Raw genomic sequence first — 25,752 nt, forward strand, 5'->3', positions numbered from 1 at the left:
TTCCGGGAGCGGCATCCCTCCTCCTCCCACTTCAGGCCATCCCTTCCCTCCGGTTCGCGGGAACTAGCAGTGTGGCGGAGCCTCGGCACGGAGCGGAGCGGGTGCTCTGGGGCGGAGGGTCACGTGAGAGTCCGAGTGCCGGGGCAGGACGCGACCCGCCGCAGTCGAAGAGGAGCCGCCTTCCTTCACCTGACAGCGCGGGGTCGCAGAGCGCGCCGAGGTAGGACCTGGCGCCGGGACGGCGGGGCGCGGGAGGCTGCGGGGACGCGGAGGAGCCCGGAGCCCGCCGCACCCCTGGCCGCGCCTGACCTGCGGTCTCCCGGGAAGACCGGAGGCGCCGGAGCCCGGCCTGAGGGGTCGCGGCCCGCGCCGACCACACCGCCCCGCCAGGCCTGCGTTCCGCCACCGTGCTGTCACCCATCTCACAGGTAGCGCGGGAGCATCCTCCGGGGGACGGACGTCAGGCGCCCCCGAAGAACGCGACACGCCCTCCGCAGGCTCGGCACTCCCGCGGGTGGGAATCCCGGGGCGCACACTTAGGCCGCCCTCGGCAGCCCAGGGCCTCAGGTGGCAGATGTCAGAGGCCAGCGCTGGGAACTAGGAGAATCCTGCTCACTTATTCTTTTGGGGAGGGGACGGGGGATCAGGAAGAACCCAAGAGGTGAATCTGCAGCTCAAGTTTCTTGAACATTCGAGCATAAGGAAGGTTGCACTGGCCACATGGGGTTAAACACCCTGTTTCAGCGTCTTCCCACGTCCAGAGGAGACAGCTTGCTAGGAGTAGAGCAAATAAAGTTGGGCTGGTAGATCCCCTGTTGCTGTGTATAAATAGATCTGTCATTTCTCCGGGTCTGTACTTAAATTTCTGACATTTTATTACCTAAGTTTATTACCTAAGGATGTAATGGTAAAGCATTACTTCTTTATTCTACAAAGTTATTCTGACATAAAATACAACCATCTTTTGGACCTTGGGTTATTGAGAATTAATCCTCTAGAAGCTAAAGCAAAAGTTCTAATCATTTAATTTGGCTGACTGTAAACCTGATTGCCCCCCCCCACCCCCTTTTTTTCATTAACTTGATCAAGTTTACTTTTGAAATATATTTGATTCTAAGTTTTAAAAACTGCTACTTTCAAAACAGTTGTTGCTGGCCTTGTGGTGGTACAGGTGTGTATCCCAGCACCTCTGCAGGCTGCAGCAATAACAAAAGTCAAAGCCTACCTGGGCAACTTCACAGGCAGCAACTAGGTGAGACCCTGTCTAAAAATTAACATTTTTTTTTTAAGGAAAGAGATTTAGAATACATGCATAGCATTTGCAAGTCTCAAATAAAATAAAAGAGCATTCCTTAATAATAATCTAAACTTCTGACTATGATTAGCCTGTATAAATCCTTGGAAGTTTCAGTAATTGTATAAAAAAGTAAAATGGATGACTTTTTTGCATATAGTACTACCAGGATGATAAAACTTCTCTTCTTCCTTTTTTTGTTGGGTGAAAGTGGACAGGGAATATGTTTGTATGTATATTGGGATTAAGTCCATTTAAAATGAATATTGCAAAAAACAAAGGAAAGTAGACCGAAAAAAAAATGATGTATATCATGAGGGTCAAGAAAAGAGATGTAAAACAAGTTTGTTCTCTTTACCGTGTAAACAAGAGTCCACAGAGATAGATCAGATTAAATGATGGCATTAGACATATGTCTTCATAAGTAACTTGAGTGTCACAAATTAAGAGAATTTGTTTTCTTTTGGATTGAGTTCTAGGTTTAAGACTAATCCTTCAATATGTCCTTCTCATTCTTAGATAGTGAATTCCTAAGAAGAAAACAATGAACTGCATATTGGTTGTTCTTTAAGTGTTTGGACTCAAAGGTGAACAAGTTTGTTGCCAAGACCAAAGAAGATGGCAACCCCTTATGTCCCAGTTCCAATGCCAATAGGAAACTCTGCATCCAGCTTTACAAACAACAGAAATCAAAGGAGTTCTTCTTTTGGTAGTGTGTCAACAAGCTCAAACTCTTCTAAAGGCCAGATAGAAGACTCAAATGTGGGCAGTTTTAAGCAGACTAATGTCCAGGATCAGATGGACAATATATCATCAGTCTGTGGCAGTCCTCTCATTAGGACTAAATTTACAGGTACAGATTCATCCATTGAATATTCCACTAGACCAAGAGACACTGAAGAACAGCATCCTGATACAGTGAATTGGGAAGATAGACCTTCAACACCTACAATTCTAGGTTATGAGGTTATGGAGGAGCGGGCCAAATTTACTGTAAGTATTTGCTTTTGTGTGCTGACTAAGGCAAGCCTATACTTCAGATTCTTGACCATATAGTTTTTGGGATCCAGTTTTGTTCTGACGTTATGTTTATGAGAGTCACCCTTAATCTTGCATAAATTTAGGTAGCTCATTTTTATTGCTGGCAATACTTGTTTTTGAGGTTCTTTCTGATACTACTGCTGTGATCATTTAGTATCGATCACTTGAGAAGTCCATGTACACATTTCCATTTATAATCTTCTTAGGAGTAAAGTTGTTAGTTCTATAGCCCAGCATTGGAAAACACTGGTGAGCCATGCTCTGTATGTGGGGTATCATTGCAGTGTGGGATTTCCGATTCACACCTCCCTAGTGCTGGCTTTTCCTTCCTTCTTATTTTATGTTTTCTAGTTTATATAAAATGTGAGTAACTTAATGACTAGTTACATAAAACACTCAAACCTTTTTGGCTATTCGGATGATTTCTTGTACGTTCTGTACATCTTCATTTTGCAGTTTTCTGTGTTCTAGACCAGGCTCTGGCTAGCACTTCTCTGCAGTCTGTACCTCCTATAATGCTGTGAACATGTTGCCCATGTTTTTGTCTAACAGTTTTTTGTTATAAACTTTAACATTTATATCTGCAGACCATCCAGGAGTGATTCTTAAGTTCATGTTGTGATGAAAGGCTCAACCATTTATTTTTTTTCTGGAAATCATTTAATCAGGCACATAGCTAAAAGCCTTCATTTCCAGTGTTTCCTGTGGCATATCATAAAGGTGAATCTTCTGTGTGCCACTTTTCTGCCTTTTACCAGTGCCACAGTCCTAATTAGTGAAGCAGTCAGCAGATGTTGATACCCAGTACTTTCAGCACACTGTTGTTTCTCTGGATAGCCTGTGCTGTTCTCCCTATGCACTGAGATTTGTTATGTCTGTAAAGCGGCTGGAAAGAACATTGTATTCACAGTACTGTCCTTAAATATCTGATGAACCCATCAATATTTGTCTTGAATTCCTCCTAATAATAGTTTGAAATGACCATGCAGAGGCCTTGCAGTCAGATCTCCGTCTGCTGTATTGATATTCGTAGAAGAGGTCCACATTTGCTTTCCACTTCTTAACTAATGTTTTTCAAGTCTATCCAGCTTTAATATTTTTGGATTTGGTTTTATTTTTTGTTTGTTTGTTTGTTTGTTTGTTTGGTATTTGGAGACAGGGATTCTCTATGTAGTCCTGGTTGTTCCTGGAACTCACTGTGTTTACCAGGCTAGCCTTGAACTCATGCAGACCTGCCTCCCTCTGCTCCTAAGTGTTGGGCTTAGACATGGGCCACCATTCCCAGCTTGGTTTAAATACTTTAATATCGTGTGCTTGTGTATATTGGCCTGTATGTGTTTATCATTAACCTTGCTAAAGTTACATTAAACCAAACAGTTTGGTTTTTGATTTTCTTGAACTGTATAGTTTTTGTGTTTATTCTGCTGCTTCATGCTATTAATGAGTGCCTGGAGGAAAGGCCCTCCAAGGAAAACAGTCGACAGGAGTTTTGAAGAGTCTAGTACATAGAATGCAGTTATACTGCTGGACTAGGAAGAGACATTGTACCAATTACAACTTGATGGCTATTTCTTTACACTCACCTACCCACTGTATGAAGGAAAGTGTACTCATTAATAGCATCCTAGGGTATGAATGCTTGTATATGCCTAGATTCATATATTGACGCTTAACCTCCAAGTTGGTGCTGCTACGGTGTAGATCCAAGCTGGTGAGTTGGCTCAGTGAGTTAAAGTGCTTGCTGCCAAGCCTCGTGGCTTAGTTCGTTCCCAGGACCCACGTGATAGAACCAGAGAACAGTTCCTGAATGTTGCTCTCTGACCTCCACACATGTGCTGTGGCATTTTGTCTTGATCGTGCTTTAATTTTTTTTAATTTGCTGTCTTCATATCCATACATTTGATTCTCTAAATGATTTTGTATTTCTTGCATAAAAATTGTTTGACATACCAAGTAAAGTTTTCTACAAATGTTTGACTTCTTCCTTTCTCTGTTCCCCCTTTCTATCTCTCCCCTCTCTCAATATCCTTTGCCTGCCTCTCTTTCTTTCTCTCTTTCTAGGTATATAAAATCCTAGTAAAGAAAAGCCCAGAAGAAAGCTGGGTAGTTTTCAGAAGATACACTGACTTCTCCAGGCTTAATGACAAAGTAAGTAGTCAGCCCCCGAGCTGCCTTCGATTGTCAGTTGTGGTTCTGTTCCCTGTCTCTTCACTGTGTGTAGCTTCCTGTAAGTTATTAAGTCTTTGTGGTTTCATGGGAATATCATGTAGTTCATTTTACTATAGTACTCATTAGTGTCATCTGCACAGTTAGCTACATATTTATGAAAAATCATTCTGATCTATTTCATATATGACTATATAACCTCAAAAGTTTGAGGAAATCTACATAGCATCTCTTACAATAAAAGGAAAGTGAACAGAAGCCTGTAATGTTAATATTAGTTTTATTGGTGCTGCATTGTTAAAACTCTTGTTAATAGTGGTTGGGTTAGGGGTGCGGTTGCTCTTCAGGACCAGACAAACTCACAGTCAAGCTTTTGGCCAGGCTGGACTCTTACCTGGTGTCTCTGGAGAAGAATCAGCTTCCAAGCTCATTCAAGTTTTGGTCAGAGCTTGGTTTCTGAATGTTGTAGGATAAGGCACTGATTTGATTGTCTGTTAGCCAGAGCTCGTTCTTAGGGCATAGATCCATTCTTGTTTGTGGTTGGTCTATTTTTAAAGTTGCAGCCTAACTTTTTAAAGTTAGTCAAAAGTTGAATACATAATGCACCAGAGAAGATACAAAAAGTCAGTTAGGCAGTGTTTAACAGTATTTATGAAATCAGAAATGTAATTACAGCTGCAGTAAATCCTACTTGTTATCCACCAGGATGCCTGACATGAGAAAGTAGAAAAGGCCATGCCACACCGGGCAAGGTGTGGAACAACTGGAATGCCTGCACACACACACCTCTGGGCGATAACTAGGAGCAGCAGAGAACACTGGCTTAGTTATCATAAGCTTGTTTGATGACTAATTTCAAATAGTCTATGGTATAGTCCATTCGTGTAACTGAGTTAAACGTTCTCTCATTCATATATTCTCTCTCTCTCTCTCTCTCTCTCTCTCTCTCTCTCTCTCTCTTTCTCTCTCTCTCTTTCAGTTAAAAGAGATGTTTCCAGGCTTTCGATTAGCGCTTCCTCCAAAACGCTGGTTTAAAGATAATTACAATGCGGACTTTCTAGAAGATAGACAATTAGGATTACAAGCATTTCTTCAAAACTTAGTAGCTCACAAGGACATTGCTAATTGGTATGTAGCAAATTGAAGTAAGAAATTATAAAATCATTTCAAAAACAAGTTTAAACTGAATAAATTTAGGATCAACTTCATATCAGCATATATTGGAGGGTGGGAATGTAATTACTTCTTAAATACAAGGAATTTTCTTGCTTTCTTTCAGTTGATTTTATTTAGCATTTCATTTTTATTGAAACTTTAAATGTGAAGAGAAAAATATCAGTGCAACAATGTCCTCAAACAATCCAGCTGTAAACTTGATTTTAGTGTCAAGCATGTTAGTTAGTAATCGTTTAGACAAAATGTCTCACATAATAGTCAATTTTTGGATAATGTAAAAATAATTTTGAGGCTAATTTTTTATATCTTTTCCAAGTAATATAAAAATTAGGAAATTAGATTAGTTCATGTAGTAAAATAAAATTTCTGGGCGTATTGAATAGTAGAGAAGGATCAAAGATTCTACTTTTTGACTTCTGAATATAAGAAAATCTCTTAATGAAATATATTGCTTGCAGGATTTATGTTATTAGAAAAAATTTGAAAACCTACAGAGAGCATTTATAGTGAACAAGAACATATAGTATGAGTCTACAGCTGTGTTGTGATAGTTGAATAATCTGTTCTAATTCCCCGGCCGCAGCAGTGAGTTCTTTGCTACCTGTGCCAATATTCTAGATTCTCAAATGAAAGACACGTGCGCGAGACACACACACACACACACACGCACACACACACACACGCACAGCCTTATAGTTAATAATGCTTTAAGCAGCTCAATGGCGGGGCCACTCCCAAACCTCCACATGGCTAGCACACTCTCCCCAGTGATACTCCTAAATTATCTAAATTATGACGTACTAAATCCTATATTCCATCCTGGCCAGCTCAGCCTGCGGCCCTCATGTGCTATGATTCCCAACTCTTACATGTTGGCTATCTCTCTGTCCTGCACTTCTCGGGCCTGATCTTTCTGCTTCCCCAGCATGGTGCTTCTGCTGCTTCTTTGGTCCCCTTGCCCTATTGGGCACTGGCAACTTTATTCACCAATCAGAACCAACTGGGGTCAGGGACTCTCAGTATCTTACATGCAGAATTCTCAAATAACATAATGAAGCAATAAACCAAATCCACAACATGGCTGTGTGCAGTTTTTCAAACAGTGATGGAAAATAACAAAGAAACCCATCACTTTCTCCCGTTCTTTCATTCCATCTTTATGCATCTCACCTTCAGCCTTCCATGAGACCTGCATACTCTGTGTGAGCATCTTGCTCTTCAGTGTGTGCTACCTCAGCTTGAAGAATAGGCTTCAGGCATTCGTCTCCCTTTCCAACATCATTGTCTGTAGACCTGCAAGTCGTCTTCCATACATCCTTTAATCTCTTCCCTTAGGACCCATCCGGATTGGTCTACTTCTCCTCTGTCACTGCCATCTTCATCCTAGTGCAAACTGGTCTTACCTTAATTGCTGTAGTCTTTTCTCCTATCTTCCTCTCCTCATTCACTCGTATTTCTGTAGCTCACTACAGCCCCTGGTCTTTGTGCAGTACAGTTTGAGGAGGTCATTCTGGCCCCAGCCTCCTTGCCTGTCTTTCCAGCAGTGCATTTGTTATTCCTCCACTCACCCATTCTGTGTGCATCTGCCATAACCATCTCCTCTTTGTCTAACGCTAACATGCTTCTTGGCCTTCAGGTATATTGTTTTCCACAAAGGCAGCATTTCAAACTGCTGCTCCACTGTAATTCCTGCACATTCCCAAACTTTCAGCATAGACTTCACTTCCTTATGTCACTGGCCTTTTTGACTAACACCTTGCCTCTCCATTACCAAAACCAGGACTCTGCTTTCTCATAGTATTTGTAAGAGGCCTTCACTGGTTTGAAAGTTGTGTCCTAGTGCTTTAAGATACCTTTGGTATGTAATGAACTTCTGTACTTCTAGGTAGGATGATACTAGCTTTCTACCAGTCTTAAGAATTGAGAAGATAACACTTAAGGCGTCACTATATAATTTAGTTCTCCTGGGAATCCCAGTTAAGAAAGACTGGTTGGTACTTGGCTTTCTAAATGTTTTGCTTTGCACATTATTTTTTTATTACTTGGTTTTGTTTCTTTTTCTTTCACCACATTTTAAAATCTTGTTATGTGGTTATTTCATTCATTGGGCAGTATCCCGAGCTTCACACATTGCTGACTCAGTTAGTTTTCAGTGTTTCATGAATGAATGAGTGAATGAATGAATGAGTGAATGAATGGCAGGACTGTTGGCACTCCATTAGAAAAGAGGAGTTTGTACCAATGAGACTATAAAGAGATTTATATTTTTTGAGGAATGTAAATTTACATTTCAGGAAAACCACTAACAAAAACTAGTGTACATAAATCATTAAAGGCCTTTGAAGTTTATCTTATATCATTTTTAAAAAACCTGTAAGAAATCCATACATGCTTTCTCTGTTATGCTGCCCCATATGTCTTTATACTGAAAATGGGCTAAATTACATTCTCTCTAGGGGCCACTTTAAATAACCTTTTTTATAATTTTATTTTTAACTAGCAAAATGTAACTATTTTTTAAATTACCAGTAATAGATTTCGGTCACTAAAAGTTAGGAATTGCAGCCAGGTGTGTAGTGCAGGAGCCTGGAATACCAGCACTTGTAAAGTAAAGCCTGGAGATTTTGTATGTTTGAGTTAAGCCTGGGCCATCTAGAAAGGCCATATAAAAAATAAAATAGATGAAATTAAATTGATCAAATCTTCTTATCAGGAAAAAAAAAGTCAGTAGAGAACATGTATCTTACATGCAAAGGGCTGTGGCTTTGACCAAAAGTGCCCAAAAAAGAGTAGACTTAAACCAGGCATGGTGGAGCATACCTTTAATCCCAATACTTAAGGAAAAGTAAGGTAGATCTCTGTGAGTGCAAGGCCAGGCTGGTCCATATAGTGAGTTCCAGGACAGCCAGGGCTATGTAGAGAGAGCCTGTCTCAAAACAAAACAAAACAAAACAAAATAAGTAATAAGAAAGGTAAAAAGAAGATTACTTTGTTAGAGACATTCAGAAATCCTAAAACTGGAAGAGTTGGCTCAGTGTTTAAGAGCACTTGTTACTCTTGCAGAAGACCTGGGTTCAGTTCCTCTGGTGGTGTTAGGAATGTCTATTACTCCAGTTCAACATAAGACTTTTCTGCCCTACGCTGGAGGCATGTAGATACTACACTTACATACATGCAGACAGGGCACTACACAAAATCAAGCTAAAAACATTTTTAAAAGATTACTGAAACAGCACACTGAGCTTTCCTCAATTCATAAATGTGCACTTCAGGAAAATGAAAATTTCTTACCAAGTAAGTTAATGTAGGTTTTCATTTTCTTAACATGCAGGACTATTAAAACTTAGGAAGTACTTTTACATTTATTGATCTAGGTCTATTACTGCTTTTGTTGTACATCATCAGACAGCTAGGAAATCCACTTAAGAACTTATATTAGGCTGAAAATAGAATGCTTTTCTTTGTGATAAATTATACATTATTTTTTTCGGCATGATATTTGACATAGTCTGATAGTGAAAGAGTTTCCTTAAATAGCATGAGAAGGTGAAGAGAAGGATGATTTATCTGTCATAAATGTTAGCCCTGCAACTGCTTGGTCACATGTCATATAGAGAACTTGGGCAGCTGTTTGAATAAAAGAAGGAAGTTGGTAAATTGCTGTTCTGTGTGATGTAGATTATTAAAGTAGACGTCCTAGAAGGGGAGGAGCAGTACTGGAATGTGTATTTGTAGGAAGTGTACGATTTGTATGGCTAGAAAGTAAAATAGAGATTGGGGGTAGGAAAATATATGATCAGAAAGGAGGAATTAGAACATGTGATGTAAGTCTGAGGCTGCCAAAGAGCTTTGTACAGATTCAAAAACTGCCATAGTACTTCCCTGATTTGTTTTTGCATTGTCTCCACCTTTCATGACTGTTTCTTCTATAAACATGATGCCTGCATCTCAGCCTGTTAGAGGCCAAGTTACTCATAGTAGCTCTGCTCTCATTGGTACTGTTCCTGGTGCACTCTGTACAAGATGTCATGGCCTCCTCCATCTCAGGTCAAAGGCTTTATTGTATTTCAAAATACAGGAGAGAAGAGTCTTTTCATTTCCTTTATGCTGAAAAGGGAACAGAATAAATTTCCCCCAAGGGGGAAAAGAACAGACAAAATTTCTACACTTTATTAAATGTCACTTATAGATTACTACAAAGAAACATATAGTGTGTACTTTACACTCCAAGCACTCAGGGAGTGAGGCAGGGGGACCTCAATTTTCAGCCCACCCTGGCCTATGGAAGAGACACTGGATGTGGGTGTGTGTTCACACATGTGTGCATGTGTTTGTGCTGGAGAGTTGACTCCGTGGTTAACAGCATTGACTGCTCTTCCAAGGGACCAAATTTCAGCACCCAGATGGCAGCTGACAACCATGTGTAACTCTAGTTCCAGGGTATCTGATGGCTCGGCTCCTCTCCAAGAGCACTGTGCGTACACTGCACACACACACACACACACACACACACAGACACACACCCAGACACGTCAAAATACCCAAACCATTCAAAACAGTTGAAAACCTTTAGTGTGTCTTTGTACATCCAGATAATTGTTCATGTATTAAGCTTCTCTAGCTTTTCCTTCTGATACACTGCACACTTAGCACTCTGATCGCCTGTGTGCCCCTTCTAATCCCACAGCTGCCAGCTCTTAGTGCTGTTAGAACTGCTCCAGCTGGGACAGGCCAAAGTGGAGAGAAGAGGAAAGGAAATTAAGAAATGCTAATTTAAAAGTATGGAGAGTGTTGTATTCAGATCTATTTATAGAACACAAAGCAAAAACAAACGGACTATTTTCATGATAACAGGGTTTATTAGAAATTTTACCTGCTCAACAAATATTTACGTAGTGCTCATTGTGTAGGAGTATGGCTATACAAAGATCAGCTAGGCGCCAGTCCTGGTTTAAATCTAAGTGAGAAGATGTGTCCCCAAAAGTGATAATGGGCAGAATACATCTGTGAGTGGAAGAAATGTCAACATTTACCACAGGATGACATCTGAGCTGGTTTCTAAAGAAATGATGATATTTGGCCCATCTTTGAAACAGTTAAGAAGGATTTGTCAGATGAAAGAGAATTTTCTAATCAAACTACAGAAGTCAAGCCTACAGGTTATATGCTGGGAACAGCATGAAATTTGATTTGTAAAGTGCAGTTGAGTTATTTGCACAATGTCAGTTAAAGCACAGCTGTCTAATGCTGTCTGCTACATTGACATCCTTTCATCCTGTGTGCCCGAGCAATGTTTACTGTTCTAAGTCTTCACAGTTATTGCACATCCTATTCCCAGTGTTTTTCTCCTCTTAAACTCTTTACCAGTTAAACCTTGAGAAGTCCTGTGGGGTGAAAGCTTTCAAACATTACACCAGACTATCAGGGAAAGAGTAGGATGTGTTGGGGGGGAAGGGGGAGGCAGCTAATGCGAAGCATTTGTGGATAATAATAAATACGCTGGACCATGAAGCATAAGAGTCAGGTTGGGATGGGAAGGCTGATCCAGGATAGCAGTCGGCATGAGTAGACTGTGGTCAGCATGAGACACTGCTCTAAATACAAGGATATAGGTTGCTTGAGTGTCGTAAAGAAAGTTAACACTAGTCTAGGTAATTGTTCTATGCCAGCTCTGATACCTAAGCTCTACTCCCTCTTGCTAGAGGAACTGTAGATGGAATTTTGAACTATGGGTCACAAAGGACCAAACTGATTAGTACAGATTCTAGTAGGCTTCCAGGTGCCAGGTGATCAGAATCTGCCTAAGCTCCCTGTACCACACTTCCTACTACTTCAGAAGCCTCACTTCACTCTTAGCCACCTGTGGGTACATCATAGACAGAATTGGTAGGTAGGGTTATAATTTCTACATCAGTGGTAATCCTCTTCTCCTTTGTGCTGTTAAACCATTTGCAGTATTCTCAATACCATAACTTGAGAGTGGTAATACGAATTGGATGTGTTCAGAGAAGGGTGGCCTGCAAGGAAGTATTTAACTTAACCAATACATAACACAAAATCATTTTCAGATAGAAAGGGGTGCAGACTTATTCCGAAGACAGATTTAGGGTCTGTCTCTACCGCTTGCACTATGTGACTGAAGAGGTCATTTTTCTGTATAGACTTTGATAACATTTCAGAGATAGAGAAGTGCCTTGCCTTTCAGTGCAGCTGAGTGGGAGAGCATTGTGACGCAGTGTACAGGTGTTAGTGCATTGGTGATGCTTCTAGAAAATGAAGCACTGGAGGACATGAGGACCATCCTCAATCATTGGTGGTGTCATGTAAACGATTTGGGGTACCCTGATTGATTCGAAGAGCTGAACGAAGATTCATAAGTAGAAGTTTTAGGGAGACAAATTTACTACTTAGTACAAGAAATAACCTATTCACTCACAGGGTGGTTTCTGTACAAAACAGAAACGGAGCATCACTTGTTGTTACCTGAAGCATAAAGGGGACAAACAGCATAGTAGGTGGTTGATTCAGCTGCATCACAGTGAAGACCGTCCATGTGTCCCTTCCTTCCTCCATACTCCAGAGTCTGCTTACCATCAGCTTCTTTGTTCTGTCTTTGAACTTTTATTTTCTTAATACTACTTTTTGTATTCCTATTTTTCTTTTAAAGAGAGCTCACTGAATATCCAACTTACCTCTTCATGATTACACAGCTTTGTCATTATAAACCTCTCTGGCCCAATAGGACCCCAAAATCCTATTCTCTTTTCAACACAGTATGGCATGTCCTTTATATAGTGTGTCAGTTAATCATATTCTTGGCTTTTACAAATAAGAAATTGCACCTTGCTGGACAAAAAAAAAGAAAAAAATTACACATATATGTCAAGTTATGTCAAGTTTTCTCTTAGGCCTGCAGTTGCTGTTTGGAAGAGAGTGTGTTTGTTGTGCGAGAGTTTGGTGGTCCACTGTCTTAACCCCCTGCCGTGGGGGTATTTAGAAAAGCCTGGGCACGGGCTAGCTGTCTAGTCATCCCAGTGGCTCTGCTTAGCTTTGCCCGCCATGCTCCTCACTAGAAACGACCAGAAGCCATGCACACCAGAGCTAGAAGCGGCCAGAGGTCAAGTGTGCCACCACTAGACCCATGAGACGCCAGCATGGGAGATGGCTGTGTCAATCTACCACGATGCATCCACAAAGCTTGGCTGAACCCTAGACAGAATCTGCCATCCTCGCATTACACGGTAGAAATGAGACTCTTAAAGTCCAGTGATTATCTAAAGGATTTGTATATTTAGAAATGCTCAATCAACAAGAGGCCCACACAATTAGAGTTGTTACCCAATATCTAACCTTTTGATAGAAGTTGCTGCCCAGGACAGCTTTCGACCCATCCGTGGTTCTCCATGGTCCATAACCTCCTTCTTCTCCTCCCCTTTTTCTCTTTCTCCCCTCCCCTTCCTCTTTTTATCCCCTCCCCGTCCTCTCTTCTCCCAGCTCCACCTCCTCTTCTGCCTAATCAGGGAACTCCACTGTAAATACAATGTAGCAGAATAAATATCCTGCTACACACTACTGATGATACAAAGTATATCTATGGGTATATTTCATTATATAAAACGATTGCTAATTAAAAGATGGTCAGAAGTTTTCTTCTTAATATCTGGGGGAATGTGTATTGAAATAATAAACATAGCAAGGGCAGTCTTTAAGGTATTTCAGAGTAAAGGCTTCTTAGACCTTAGAAGGAGAATATAAAATAAGAATTGCATTCCTTCATAGCAAGGTGACCCCTGTGCAGCTGTCGGTACTCTTGCCTCCTTGAAAGTCAAGAGTGGGTCTGCTACTCAGACTGCTGTCCTCTACCATTATTCTGAATTGTGCTGACTGTGATATGGTCTGTATGTAAGAGGAAATTTGGGGTTTTTATTTACGTTTGTAAGATCAAATAACTTTAGTAAAACCTTTGTGTGCTTTGTAGTTTGGTATTTGCATGTGGCTACTTATGTAAAGACACAAATTGTTCGTTTTTATATTATCTACAAAATCATTTGCCTCACACGCTGTATAGCTTCAGTGTGTCTTTTGTGTTCTGCTGTCTTGTAAATTTATTTGTATGCCAGCTAATTTTTTTGCCTTTGAAAAGCCTTGCAGTGAGAGAATTTCTTTGTCTGGATGATCCACCAGGTCCATTTGATAGCCTAGAAGAAAGCAGGGTAAGTGCTGTATTATGTGTCACGTGAAAGAAAAATAAATAGTACAGTACAATTACTACATTGTTTCTTTGATGGATCGGCAAACAGCAAATTATTATCAGTTAAAACTACAGTGATTTTATATGGGCAGCTTTTAATATTTGAATCAAAGGTTTCTTTCATTGAAAAACATGGACCTAGTTTAGTGAACAGATAAAAATTGTAGTAGCATGTAATGAATAAAAATCTAAAATTAAATCCTTTCTACTTAGTTTTACTGCTTCAAAAAATGAATAAAATGCTACAGGAATTTAGATTTACTTCATTTGGTACTATGATTTTATGATGAGCGTTCCCTTTCTAAGGTATGCAAGTGAGGAACCTACTGTTACATTCAAATTGAGCTGCTCTTCAGAGGTAGATGGGGTTGTCTTGTTAGCAATTCAGCTCATGTTTGAGGATACCCAAATTACAATAATTGACGCTTTAAAGTGGTCCATTTCTTGAAGCAATAGGCTAGATTCACAAAGCAGATTTGGTAATAATAGATAAGCTAGAATTTTATGCAAGTTTACCCCCAAATGTTTAATGGCATTTAAATGAAACCAATTTAATTGGTAGGCTTGTAGTTCTGTGCAGTTAAACTGTAGCACTTGTGTCTGAATAAATGCTGTAGCTTTTTTTAAAAACAGCTTTATTGAAGTAAAACCTTTAAAAGCTTTATTCATTTGTTATTTTGTTATTTCATTGTAAATATACAGCTTAGTAAGTTTTAGTAGTTATACAGCTGTGGTATCATCAAAATTTAGTTTTAGAATAGTTACATTTCCTCAAAAAACTTTCTAAAAACATTCTACAGTCTGCACCCCTAGCCCAACACAACCCATAATCTGCTTTTCTTCCCAATAAATTTGCATTTTCTGTTTCATACAATAATGTGCACGTACAATGTGCATAATCTTTTGGGTATATGATGTGCATGACAAAGCTTACATATTTGATCTTTCCTGCTTTCCTTCACCCAGCATGTTTAAAGGCTATCCCACTGGATAGCTTCCATCACCACTTTTCAATCTTCTTTCATTTTTTTAATGCATGCACTAATTGCATTTCCCTGGCCCCCATCTGGATGGTACTTACATAGTTTGCAGTTTTATTCCATCCTAAGTCACTATGGACAATTTCTTTAAAACACTGATACATGGATGCTTTCCTTTCTCTTGAGTTACCTCCTGGGAAAGGAATTATTTTCTTGTAATGCATCCTGATGTTTAACTTTTTAAACTACTAGACGGTTTTATGTGAGTGGTTTCCTACTGGTAGTTAAGGAGAGTTTCTATTTCTCTATGCCCTCACAAACGTGTGACATTACAAAACTTACTTTTTCTCCCAGATTATTTTTCATCCAGCCCCTTGAATGGGTCATTTCTTGTCTTCACTTTCAATCTAGAGGAAAAGTCAGCCTTTAATTTTATTGTCATTTTTTTGTATATGATGGATATTTCTGCTTTGTTTGGAAGATCTGCTTTGGACTTGTAATAATCTGATTGGGATACATGAACACGTGGCCCTATGTTCATCACACACATGCTTCCTGGGCCTGGTGGCTGGAGGTGTGGTGGCTGGGATCTCAGGTCCTGGGCAGCCCCTCCTCCCTCACCCCAGTCTCCTTGTTAATGTTCACTTGGTTGCATAACTCTGTTTTTGTGTATGTTTGGTTTTTTTTTGTTTTTTTTTGTTTTTTTTTTCTGAGACAGGGTTTCTCTGTGTAGCCCTGGCTGTCCTGGAACTCACTCTGTAGACCAGGCTGGCCTCCAACTCAGAAATTCACCTGGTTGCGTAACTCTGAAGTGTTGATTTTTCTCCAGTTAGTTTTACTCACTTATATATTCTCTTTGTTTGCAAGATTGGGTTGTTTCTATAGGTTTATCTTTTGAGTTTAGAAGTTCACAGCTCTGTCCTATCAGGTCTACTGTTGAATGTGTCTTACTCATTTGTACTTTAGTCCTTGAAGTTTTTTAACTCCAGAATTTTCATTTGCTTCTATTTGTCATTCTTTCTCATTAAAATTCCTGATTTACTGGGTAATAAATATACCTTTAATTTTTTTAATTTTTTAGTATACCTAACATGCAAGCTGCTTCAAAGGTCACTATTGTATATTATTCGAGGTCATTTAGAGATAGTTTCTAATAATTGTTGTTTTTCATACACATTATCATATTTCATATATATATGATATCCTATTGTTTTGTTGAATGCTGCATACATCAGATGCATTTAACAACCCTTGATCTAGTTTCTGCTTTATAGAGAGTTGTTATTGGTCTTCTCATTTAATAACTGTGGTATTTGTCTCTGCAGCATATGTAGTCTCTGAGTTTTATCTCATTTTGTTATTTTGACCTAGAATGTATTTGAAAAGTTCTATTTTAGGTAGATGTATTACACTATACAACAGTTAGCATTATTACTTTTTCAACTCATAGAGCTCATGATTTCCATCCCTTTCAAATAGAGTGTTCTTCATTACATTTGGAGAGTTATTCTCAAACTTTGCTCTGTCAGTTGACACATCTTGTCAGCAATGTTTCCCATCACTCTTATACTATTACTATTCTCCTCTAGGCTAGGTTTAATTCTTGGTTACCAGGTGGATATTCTGTACTAATGGCTACATAGGCCACTTCTATAATTGCCCCATTACCGTACTTCATCATAGTTTCTGTGATTTTTATTTTACTGCACTCCAGGTTACAAGTGTAATCTGTAAATCATTTTTGACAGTAAAACTTGCTTTTTGCATCAATACATTAATTGACTTGGCTTTGCTATGTGGATGACCATTCATCCAAGTACCACGTGTTAAAGTGTTAACTTTCCTTCATGAGTTAACTATAAATCATTCACCTTGCCTGTGTGTGACCAGTCAGCTCTGTTCCAGTTCATGCCTCCTCCTGCCAATTCTGTACAGTTAATTATAGTAGCTTTAGAAGCTTAAAAGTTGCATCGCAAAGGTTCTTTTCCATGTTGGGGTTGGTTTTGTTGTTTTGTTTTTCAAAATTACCTATTTATTCTTTCATGAAAATTTTATAATAAACTTGTGAATTCCTTGAAAATCCTATTGCATATTAGTTGAGAATATCTTCAGTAAAGGTTTGATTTTTTTTTCTCCTTAAACTTTCAAGACAGGATTTATATTTCATCATTCTGTTGACAGTTGGTTTATAATCTAAATTTTTACGATTGAATTGATGGATTTTGTATATTTATTTCATATACCTACTGTATCTTTGTAGATCCTTTTGAATTGGCTGTATTAGTAATTATAATCTTACAATACTAATATCCACAGTTTTTCCTCTGTTCCCTAATATCATACATGATATTTTCCTATTTTTACTTTGCTATGTTATAGGGCATATGTTTCCATGTGCTTAATGGTTTTATTTACATAAGCATAAATTATATTCATAGACTTTCAAATGATAAAGAAATTTTCATTTTTAATTGCTGAATTTAGATGATAATGATTTTAGATCAAATTACTGAATGTATTGTTTTCCTTTTTATCTCTAGTGTCAGGATTATTCTAGTTTCCTGAGCTCAGGAATAGTTCTTCTTTTTCTGTTCTCCAGAGCTACTTGAATACTGTTAATAGCTTTTGTTACTTCAGTCTTCATAGAACGTACCTGTAAGACTAATTTGACTGGTAATTCCTTTAGTTTATCAGTTTAAATAACCAACTCTATTGTGTTTGATAAATGGTTTATTCAGATTATCTATTCTTCATTTTCTTAAATGATACTATCTTACTTTACCTGTAATTATATATCCATCTTCAGTGTTTGCTACTCTACTTATTCTCAAGGAAGAGAACTTACAGGTACCCCTGATGCATGGGAACTGAGTGCCAAAATAGTAGTAATCTAAAAAGATAAGTGTGAAGAACAAACTGTCTGGATTTTTACCCAGACAACTTTGATTTTACAACTTTGATGTCTGTGTTCTGACTCTTCAATAATGTTTTTGAGAGAGGTAATGCTTTGGTACATAATTTTTTTTTCCTTTGCCTTCCTGTTCTTTGTAAAGGCTTTCTGTGAGACTTTAGAAGAGACTAACTACCATTTACAGAGAGAACTGCTTGAAAAGCAAAAAGAGGTGGAATCTCTGAAGAAACTGCTTGGGGAAAAGCAACTTCACATAGATGCATTAGAGACCAGAATCAGGTGGGTCATGACACATGTGTCTGCAGTCTGGCTAGTCTGACTCTTCACACTGGAGCCTCAGTGTCCTTTAGATGTTAATATGTTATGAAATTTCTGATTCTGAAAGTCCTTGACTCTTGGCCTACTTCTTTATAAACTAATTGAATGTAGGAGCCTGAACATTTAAGGGTGAGAAACCTCAGGAAAATAAACCTATAGCTGATTAAAATGTTGTGTTTCCATGTACCATCGTGACATGACTTCTTCAAACTTCTGACTACAAAAGCTGGAGTTTGCCTTCCCATCAGTATATGCTGAATGCATGTGGGAAAGGTTCTGAATTATTACAGTTGATGATTTCACTATCAATTCCCTCATTTAGCAGTTAATAGTCACATGACTCCGAAGACTTAGCTGAAGTCTAAGAATGTTGCATGTTTGCATGACAATGAAGACACACTGTTCTTATTCAGAAGAAATAACTTTTCTGTTGTAACTTACCTTTAGAACATTGTCCTTAGAACCTGGAGCATCACTGTATGTGTCAAGAGCAGAAGGTGGACAGATCCTAAGGGTGGAGTCCTCTGTACTTCAAGTCAATCGGAATGTCTTGGATGAAGAATCTAGGTATATAATTGTCTTAGTTAGGGTTACCATGATTGTAGTGAAACACTCATGACCAAAAGCCACCTGGGGAGGAAAGGGTTTACTTGGCTTATGTTCATCATTGAACGGAGTCAAGACAGGAATTCAAACAAGGCAGGGGCTGATGTAGAGGCCATGGAGAGTGTGGGAAAATAGGCCGCAGTGGAGGTGTCCCGGAGGCTTTCCACACTGCGGGTCCCACATACAGGAGAAAGGTCTGGGGTTCTAAAGGCTGGAGGCTGGTTCTAGAAAGGTTTATTTTCATGGTGGATGGATCTGGACTTACCCTCCTGAAACTCAGGGCAGACTTGAGTTAAATAGGGAGGGAGAAAGGGGGAGGTTCTGGGAAGAATGCTTAATTTGCTCCACCCTCTGACCTTCATTAGTATGTAAATCCCTAGAGCCTGAGGCCTCTAGTCACACCCTCTACCTGTGCACTTTGGGAGGGGTTTGTAATGGCCTATGTGACTGAACAATGTAGGTCTATGGAGAGGAGACTGAGTTTCAGGACTCTGGGTTCTGGGACGTAGCCGAACACCTGCCATTTCTCCCTTGGAGTCTCAGGGTTCTAGGCTCATGCCCAGCCAAGAACCAAGGTACCCTTACACAGTCCCACAGGAGAGTTGCAGCTTACTGGCTTGATTCCTCTGGCTTGCTCAGCCTGCTTTTTTTACAGAACCCAGGACCACTAGCCCATGTATTTCATCACCCACAATGGACTAGACACTTCCCTATGGCCACGAATTAAGAAAATGCCTTACAGGCTTGTCTACAGCTCAATCTTGCGGTTGAACTATGATTATATTGCATTAAATGTATAAGTATCCTTTCTATGAGAAGGTAACAAAATGATAGCATGTATCTGTCCCCTTCACTAGCATACTCCCTTTCTTTACAGAGCTGATCATAAGCCACACTTCAACTCCAGAGAAGGCGGAAGTGTGATAGCAGACATAGAAGTTGCACAGTTGGCATATACTACTGAAGATGACTAACACACTGATGGCTGATGGCCACTCCCTCCTCTTGGTCATTTCAGCAGAGTGGCAAAGACCGCCCTAAGAGACGGAAACAGAAGAGAACAAGAATGCACGTGTAGACACTTTACATAAAGTTGTTTTTTTAAGTTATTGGAATAGGAACTATATTCACTGCTGCTTTCAGTGTCTTTTATCCAGCATTGTATTTGCTACATTGAAAAAAAACCAGAATTATTATCAGGGCCCATATTCTTAAATACTTTATATAAATTATTAGTGTCTTGCCTGTATATTGCTCCAAACTACTGTGTTTGCGTGTGTATGTGTGTGTGCTTGCTTGTCTTAAATCACCACTTATACTAGGTGAAAATTAATTGCATGTTAGAATCTGGGTAATGTCTATCTCAGACATAATATAAGTTTAAATCAGTGAACACCACAGGAAAGATAAATAAGAATCCAATTTGAAATATTAATGTGTCTATCATCTCTAGATAAAAATTGCTTATTTGAAATGTTAATACTATTTAAAAGAAGGTCACTTTCTAGAACCAAAGATAATGTGTTTTGAAGAGCTATAATTAGATAGGCAAAGCGATAAAATAGCCTTGATTCAGATGATGATTAATTAATGTCAAGATACTTACTGTAAGTGTCCTGGTTTATTAATATATTATACTTGGATATTTTCTGCATAATCTTCAACTTAATTTTCTACCCATAAATTCACTGAGGTTTGCCTCATTCAGAACACTACCTCTTTTTGCTAATCAAGGCATATTCTTTCAAAATATATTACAGTTTTGAGGCAAGTGAGTTATAGAAAAAGAAAAATAAATAAATAACCATATATACTGCAAAGTTCCTGAGTAGCTTGACTCCTGGTGTTCCATATGTATTTCTATGTATGTGAAGATGTTATGCTGTACTATGGCTGATTTTGTTTATATGTATTTAGCCAACTGATGCACTTTATGATAATTAAACTCATTTGTGCCAAGTTCAGTTGGGTGAGTTTCTTAAGTAAGTAGAGTTAGCTAGAAGGATGGTGTAGAGCCTTGACTATTACTAAAGTCTCCCAGGGTCTGTGAGGCACCCTTGTGAAGCATTTGTCTTATTTCAGCTCTCTGTACAGCTGTGAAATGCCTTGTCTCATCTTGATACTGGCAACTTGCATGTTTTCTATTTCTGCTGTTTGCATATTAGTTTTAGTGTGCATTGTAATCACAGTAACATCTTGTGATCCAAGTTGGCATTGGACTATATAAGCTTTCTAAACTCTGAAAGAATCTCCTAGAGAAATAGAATAACATCTTTATTTCTCCTTTGCAATCTAGAGTGTTATCAGTGTCTTAAAATTAATTTTGGGATGCAGTTGCTTAAAATTCTATAACATAAGTCATTATGTTCAGTGACTTTTGTTAACCATTGATCTTACAAGGAGAAACTTTTTACCAAAGTACACAGATATGTTCCCATCAGAATGTTTTCCACAAAGTGTATGAAAAATGTACTTAATCTTGGAGATAGAAAAATAATAATAAATACTCTGCTTATTCATCTTAAGTTACTGAGGCTTTGCAAAAAGCTTGAACAGAAAAATAACTTAAACTACTCATCCCAGCTGAGTATAGTGTCACACACCATTAATGCCACTACTCAGGATGCAGAGACAAGTGGATCTCTGAGAGGTTAAGACCAGGCTTCTCTGCAGATATAGTTCTAGGACAGCCAGGGCTGTCACACAGAGAAACTCTGTCTTAAAAAACAAAAACCAACCAAACAACAAGAACTCAATACCAGCTGGCAATAATAAACACAATGATTTTTGCCAAATGCATTAAAGCACTAAAAGCATTACATACTTAAAATCCAGCCTCTCAGATTATATTTAAAGTTCTAAGTGGTTGACAAAGTCTGTTTATTTACATTTAAAAGCTGCATACTTTACTTTTATAATACATTTTACTCCTAAGTACTATCCCCATTTAATGAGTTTTCTGTTTACAAGAGTAATGTTACAAAGCAACAGATTGCTAAAATTCTGGCTACTGTTCCTCCCCTTTGTCTCTCCTCCCTGTTGCCTGCAGCCTTCGCAAGTCAAGTTCATTTAAGAGCTGTGTTTCACGGGAATGCAATGAACTTATCCTTTTTAAGTGTATACTTGATATCCTTAGTATACTATAAAGTCTTTGAATAGGGGCCATGCCCTTTAAATTAACCAGTATTTACTTAAAGTTTTTAATTTAGTTGAAATAAAATGTACTTGTAAATAATCTTACAACTTCAACTTAAGAATCATGCTGATTGAAAAAAAAAGAAAATATTCTTGTCTCCCTTAGAAATATTCCTTGAGGTTAGATCAGTGAATTTGGATTACACGTTTAAAATACTGGTAATTAGGAGGCTATCAAAGGCCTTTGAGCCAAAAAGACAATATAAAGTTAGGACTCTGGGTTGACCCCGGTCTCACATGGGACATACATTACCTGCCAGTTGCTTTTGTCATTTACAAAAATCTGTATCTACACGAACCAAAAAAGCAAAACAGCCAAGGTACACATGAAGAATGAATGCTTTGTAATAGATCCTAATGAGGATAAGTTGTCTTAACAGCCTTAATACAAAGTTTGTAGCTGAAGTATTTGTAATCAAAGAGGTAGTACCACTTCATGTAGTACTAAAGTCCTTTGAAAAAGTGCAGTGAAGGTCCCTCCAATGAACTTAGTTTGTCTTCCCATGAAAGCTTGTTATTTAGATAGCAGCTACTTATTCCATGAGCTAAGCCAAAAGGAAGTGTGTTTATTTGTACTTCCTAATGCTTTGCAGAGATAGAAATTGGGAAAACTGTATTTCTCAGCTCCCTGTGACCTGATTGTGGCTACTGAAACAAGTGGGAAACAAGTTAACTTTGGGAATGTGTCCTGTAAGAAGGTAAGTACCCTCTACACAGTCTCACCTGCTTGTCGTTCTAGATTGAAATGGACCCATCCCATCAGACCTCAAATGATGTTCATAGGTACTGGGACATGGAGCAGGATACAAATATCAGACTGGAGCCAAACTGAGGATTTTGTTCATTATACTGAGAAAATATATCTGAAAAGTGAATTGTAGATTATAAAGGAAAAACACCTTTCCAAAAAAAAGGCTTTCTTGTCTGTAATGATGGAATGAGTTTGGATTTCAACCCAAGTAACTGCCATTTTGGAAAGTTCAGGTCCTCTCTGACCCCCTATAAAAGATTATACCAGCTGAGCTGCTCTACAGTTTACCCCTGCAGAGAGAAGTGGTGTAAGGCATGAGATTCTCCTCTGAGTACCCAGATGCTCACCGCCGTCTGGCAACTCAGCACATGGCTTGTGGGAGGGGGCTCTAGTGTATGGGAGTTTCTAGAGGTGGGCTCCATCTGACTACTGGAGAAGCCTTCATCCCTACTGGCTAAGGCTTTTCACATCCTGCTGGTGGAAGGGTGGAAGAGGGACCACATCATTTTAACCCTTACCTAGCCTCTGTACAGAAGCCCAATAAATTCATTGTTCCCCAGAAGGAACTTGGATGGAATTGTGCCTCTGTTGTGGAGACCTCAGGAGGAGGAGTAAACATTGCTTTATGTCTCCTCAGGAAAGGAATTTTAGCAACAGATAGTATTGTATATTTTGTCAACAATACAGAAGTTAGATGGGCAAAACTTGCTTTTTGAAAATGAGAGAGAATGTTTATTAGACATAAAGAATGTAAGGCTCCTTCTGATGGTTTGAATAAGTATGTCCCCTATAGTCTCATGCATTTGAATACTTAGTCACCAAGATGTGCCACTATTTGGAAAGGATAGGAGATGCCTACCCATGGAAACCTTTGGGGACCCCAAATCTAGCCAGCTTGGAACCCTGACTGGCCATCCATCCTAGTTAGATCTGGCCACCACCCCAGCTGGGTCTGACTGGGACAAAGTCTTCAGAATAGAGTCCACCTAGGACACAACCTGCAGAGTGGGGTCAGCCTGAGGCACAACCAACAAGGTAGAATACTCTAACCCCCATTGTCTGGACTATGGCACCCTCCATCTTCCCAAGAAATCCTGCTGCCATCAGGATCATCCAGCCAACACCAGGGAAAACCAGATGCCTAAAAGATAGCATAAGAGCACAAGCAACAACACCCAGGGCAATATGGTGCCACCAGAGCCCAGCAACTCTGTTACAACAAACCCAGGATATCCTAATGAAAATGAAGCACAGGAAGAGGATCTTAAATCCAATTTTATGAAGATGATGGATGCCTTTGAAGAGGACATGAATAAATCCTTTAAGGATATACCGGAAAACACAAACAAGTGAAGGATATGAATAAAACTGTCCAAGACCTGGAAAGGGAAATGGAAGCATAAAGAAAACACAAACTGAGGCAATCCTTGAGATGGAAAACCTAGGAAAGCGAACAAGAACTACGGAGATAAGCATCACCAACAGAATACAGGAGATAGAAGAGAGAATCTCAGGTGTAGAAGACACAATAGAAGAAATCAATATATCAGTCAAAGAAAAATGCAAAAATCTAAAAAGTCCATGACACAAAACATCCAGAAAATTTGGTAAACTATGAAAAGACCAAACCTAAGAATAATAGTAATAGAACATTCCCAGCTCAAAGGTCCAGAAAACATCTTCAACAAAAATCACAGAAGAAAATTTCCCTATTAAGGTACAAGAAGCTTGTAGAACACCAAACTAGAAAAGAAAGCCCTGCCATATAATAATCAAAACACTAACTATACAGAACAAAGAATTTCAAAAGCAGCAAGGGAAAAAGGCCATGTTAAATTTTCGCGTGTAGTTTGGAACAGACCACAGCAGACCAGATGGTTCCATGAGGGGGAGTTTATTCAGGAGATAGGGAAGAGGAGAGAGAGGAGAGAAGTGGAGGAGTAGAGGCCAGCCATGACCACGTGGAGAGAAGGGGAAGGGAAGGGGGGAAAGGAGGGGGAGCAACCTGCAGGCACAGGAGTAAGGGGGCAAGAGAGAGAGGAGGGGGCAAGCAGCCCCTTTTATAGTGGGCAGGCCTACCTGACTGTTGCCAGGTAACTGTGGGAATAGCATACCTGGCTATTGCCAGGTAATTGTGGAGGTGGAGTCTAGACAGAATACTAACAGGCCAAGTAACACATAAAGGCAGAACTATCAGAATTACACCCAATATCTCATCTGAGACTCTAAAAGCTAGAAGGGCTGGGCAGATGTCTTACAGAGCCAAAGACACCACAAATGTCAGCCCAGACTACTATAACCAGCAAAACTTTCTATTGCTATAGATGGGGAAACCAAGATACTCCATAATGAAATCAAATTCAAACAGTATCTCTCCAGTAACCCAGCCCTACAGAAGATACTAGAAGGAAAATACTCCAATCCAATGAGGCTAACTATACTAAACAAAACACAAGAAAACAAATTCACACCATTAAAACTAATAGAAATGTGTGCATGGGATGCGTGCACCTGATGTGGGAAATATTAAAAATGAGAGGAACCAGCAGGCTTCCCATACTATTGCTGGCTCGGAGTTCTCATCTCGGCAGACCCTTTGGCCCAGGGCCCTGAGATTTCTCCACCCGACTCGCTAATTTCCCTTGGTGGTATATCCCATGCCAGTCCCGTGCTTCAAATTCCCCTCCCCCTTTGTGGTGCATATCAGGCAAACCCATGCTTTGCTGCCTTTCTCTCTTGAATTCAGTTGAGTCACCATGAGAAGAAAAACACCACTCAAACTTAGTTTAGAAACAATAGTAACTCAATCTCTGGGCGCAACAACTAGAATCCTAATCATGTAAACCATATAAATCTAATTTCTCCGGTGACAAAACCTAGCAGATCTGCCATGACACCAGGAGACACTAGCAACTACAACTTGCCCTTACCCTATCCCTGATCCAAAAGCCCTTAACTCTCTCCTGCTTCCTCTCTCCCTCCATCCAACCTGGAAGTCCCTTTTACTCGCCCAGTGATTGGCTCCTTTATTCATTAGGGTATTGGTTCACAAGAAGTCACCTA

General features: G+C 39.4%; 1 protein-coding gene across 1 annotated transcript; it reads left to right on the forward strand.

Moving 5' to 3' along the window:
- On the forward strand, positions 1-21,034 carry Snx16 (sorting nexin 16). Its single transcript, XM_028767796.1, has 8 exons — positions 1-220; positions 1,814-2,287; positions 4,397-4,483; positions 5,481-5,629; positions 13,821-13,890; positions 17,962-18,098; positions 18,585-18,704; positions 19,621-21,034. Exons 2-8 carry the CDS (start codon positions 1,913-1,915, stop codon positions 19,715-19,717), a joined length of 1,035 nt encoding a protein of 344 aa, XP_028623629.1. The 5' UTR covers positions 1-220; positions 1,814-1,912; the 3' UTR covers positions 19,718-21,034.
- Positions 21,035-25,752: the final 4,718 nt, after the last annotated feature.

This window comes from Grammomys surdaster, unplaced genomic scaffold (assembly GCF_004785775.1).
Source record: "Grammomys surdaster isolate TR1022 unplaced genomic scaffold, NIH_TR_1.0 63, whole genome shotgun sequence".
In the NCBI taxonomy this organism is placed as follows: domain Eukaryota; kingdom Metazoa; phylum Chordata; class Mammalia; order Rodentia; family Muridae; genus Grammomys; species Grammomys surdaster.

Bases quoted from the DNA above. Each gene is read 5' to 3' on its own strand.
- Snx16 (XM_028767796.1), top strand. From the start codon at position 1,913: ATGGCAACCCCTTATGTCCCAGTTCCAATGCCAATAGGAAACTCTGCA. The intron at 5,630-13,820 runs GTATGTAGCAAA...GCCTTTGAAAAG, and splicing joins CACAAGGACATTGCTAATTG to CCTTGCAGTGAGAGAATTTC. The intron at 18,099-18,584 runs GTGGGTCATGAC...ACTTACCTTTAG, and splicing joins GCATTAGAGACCAGAATCAG to AACATTGTCCTTAGAACCTG.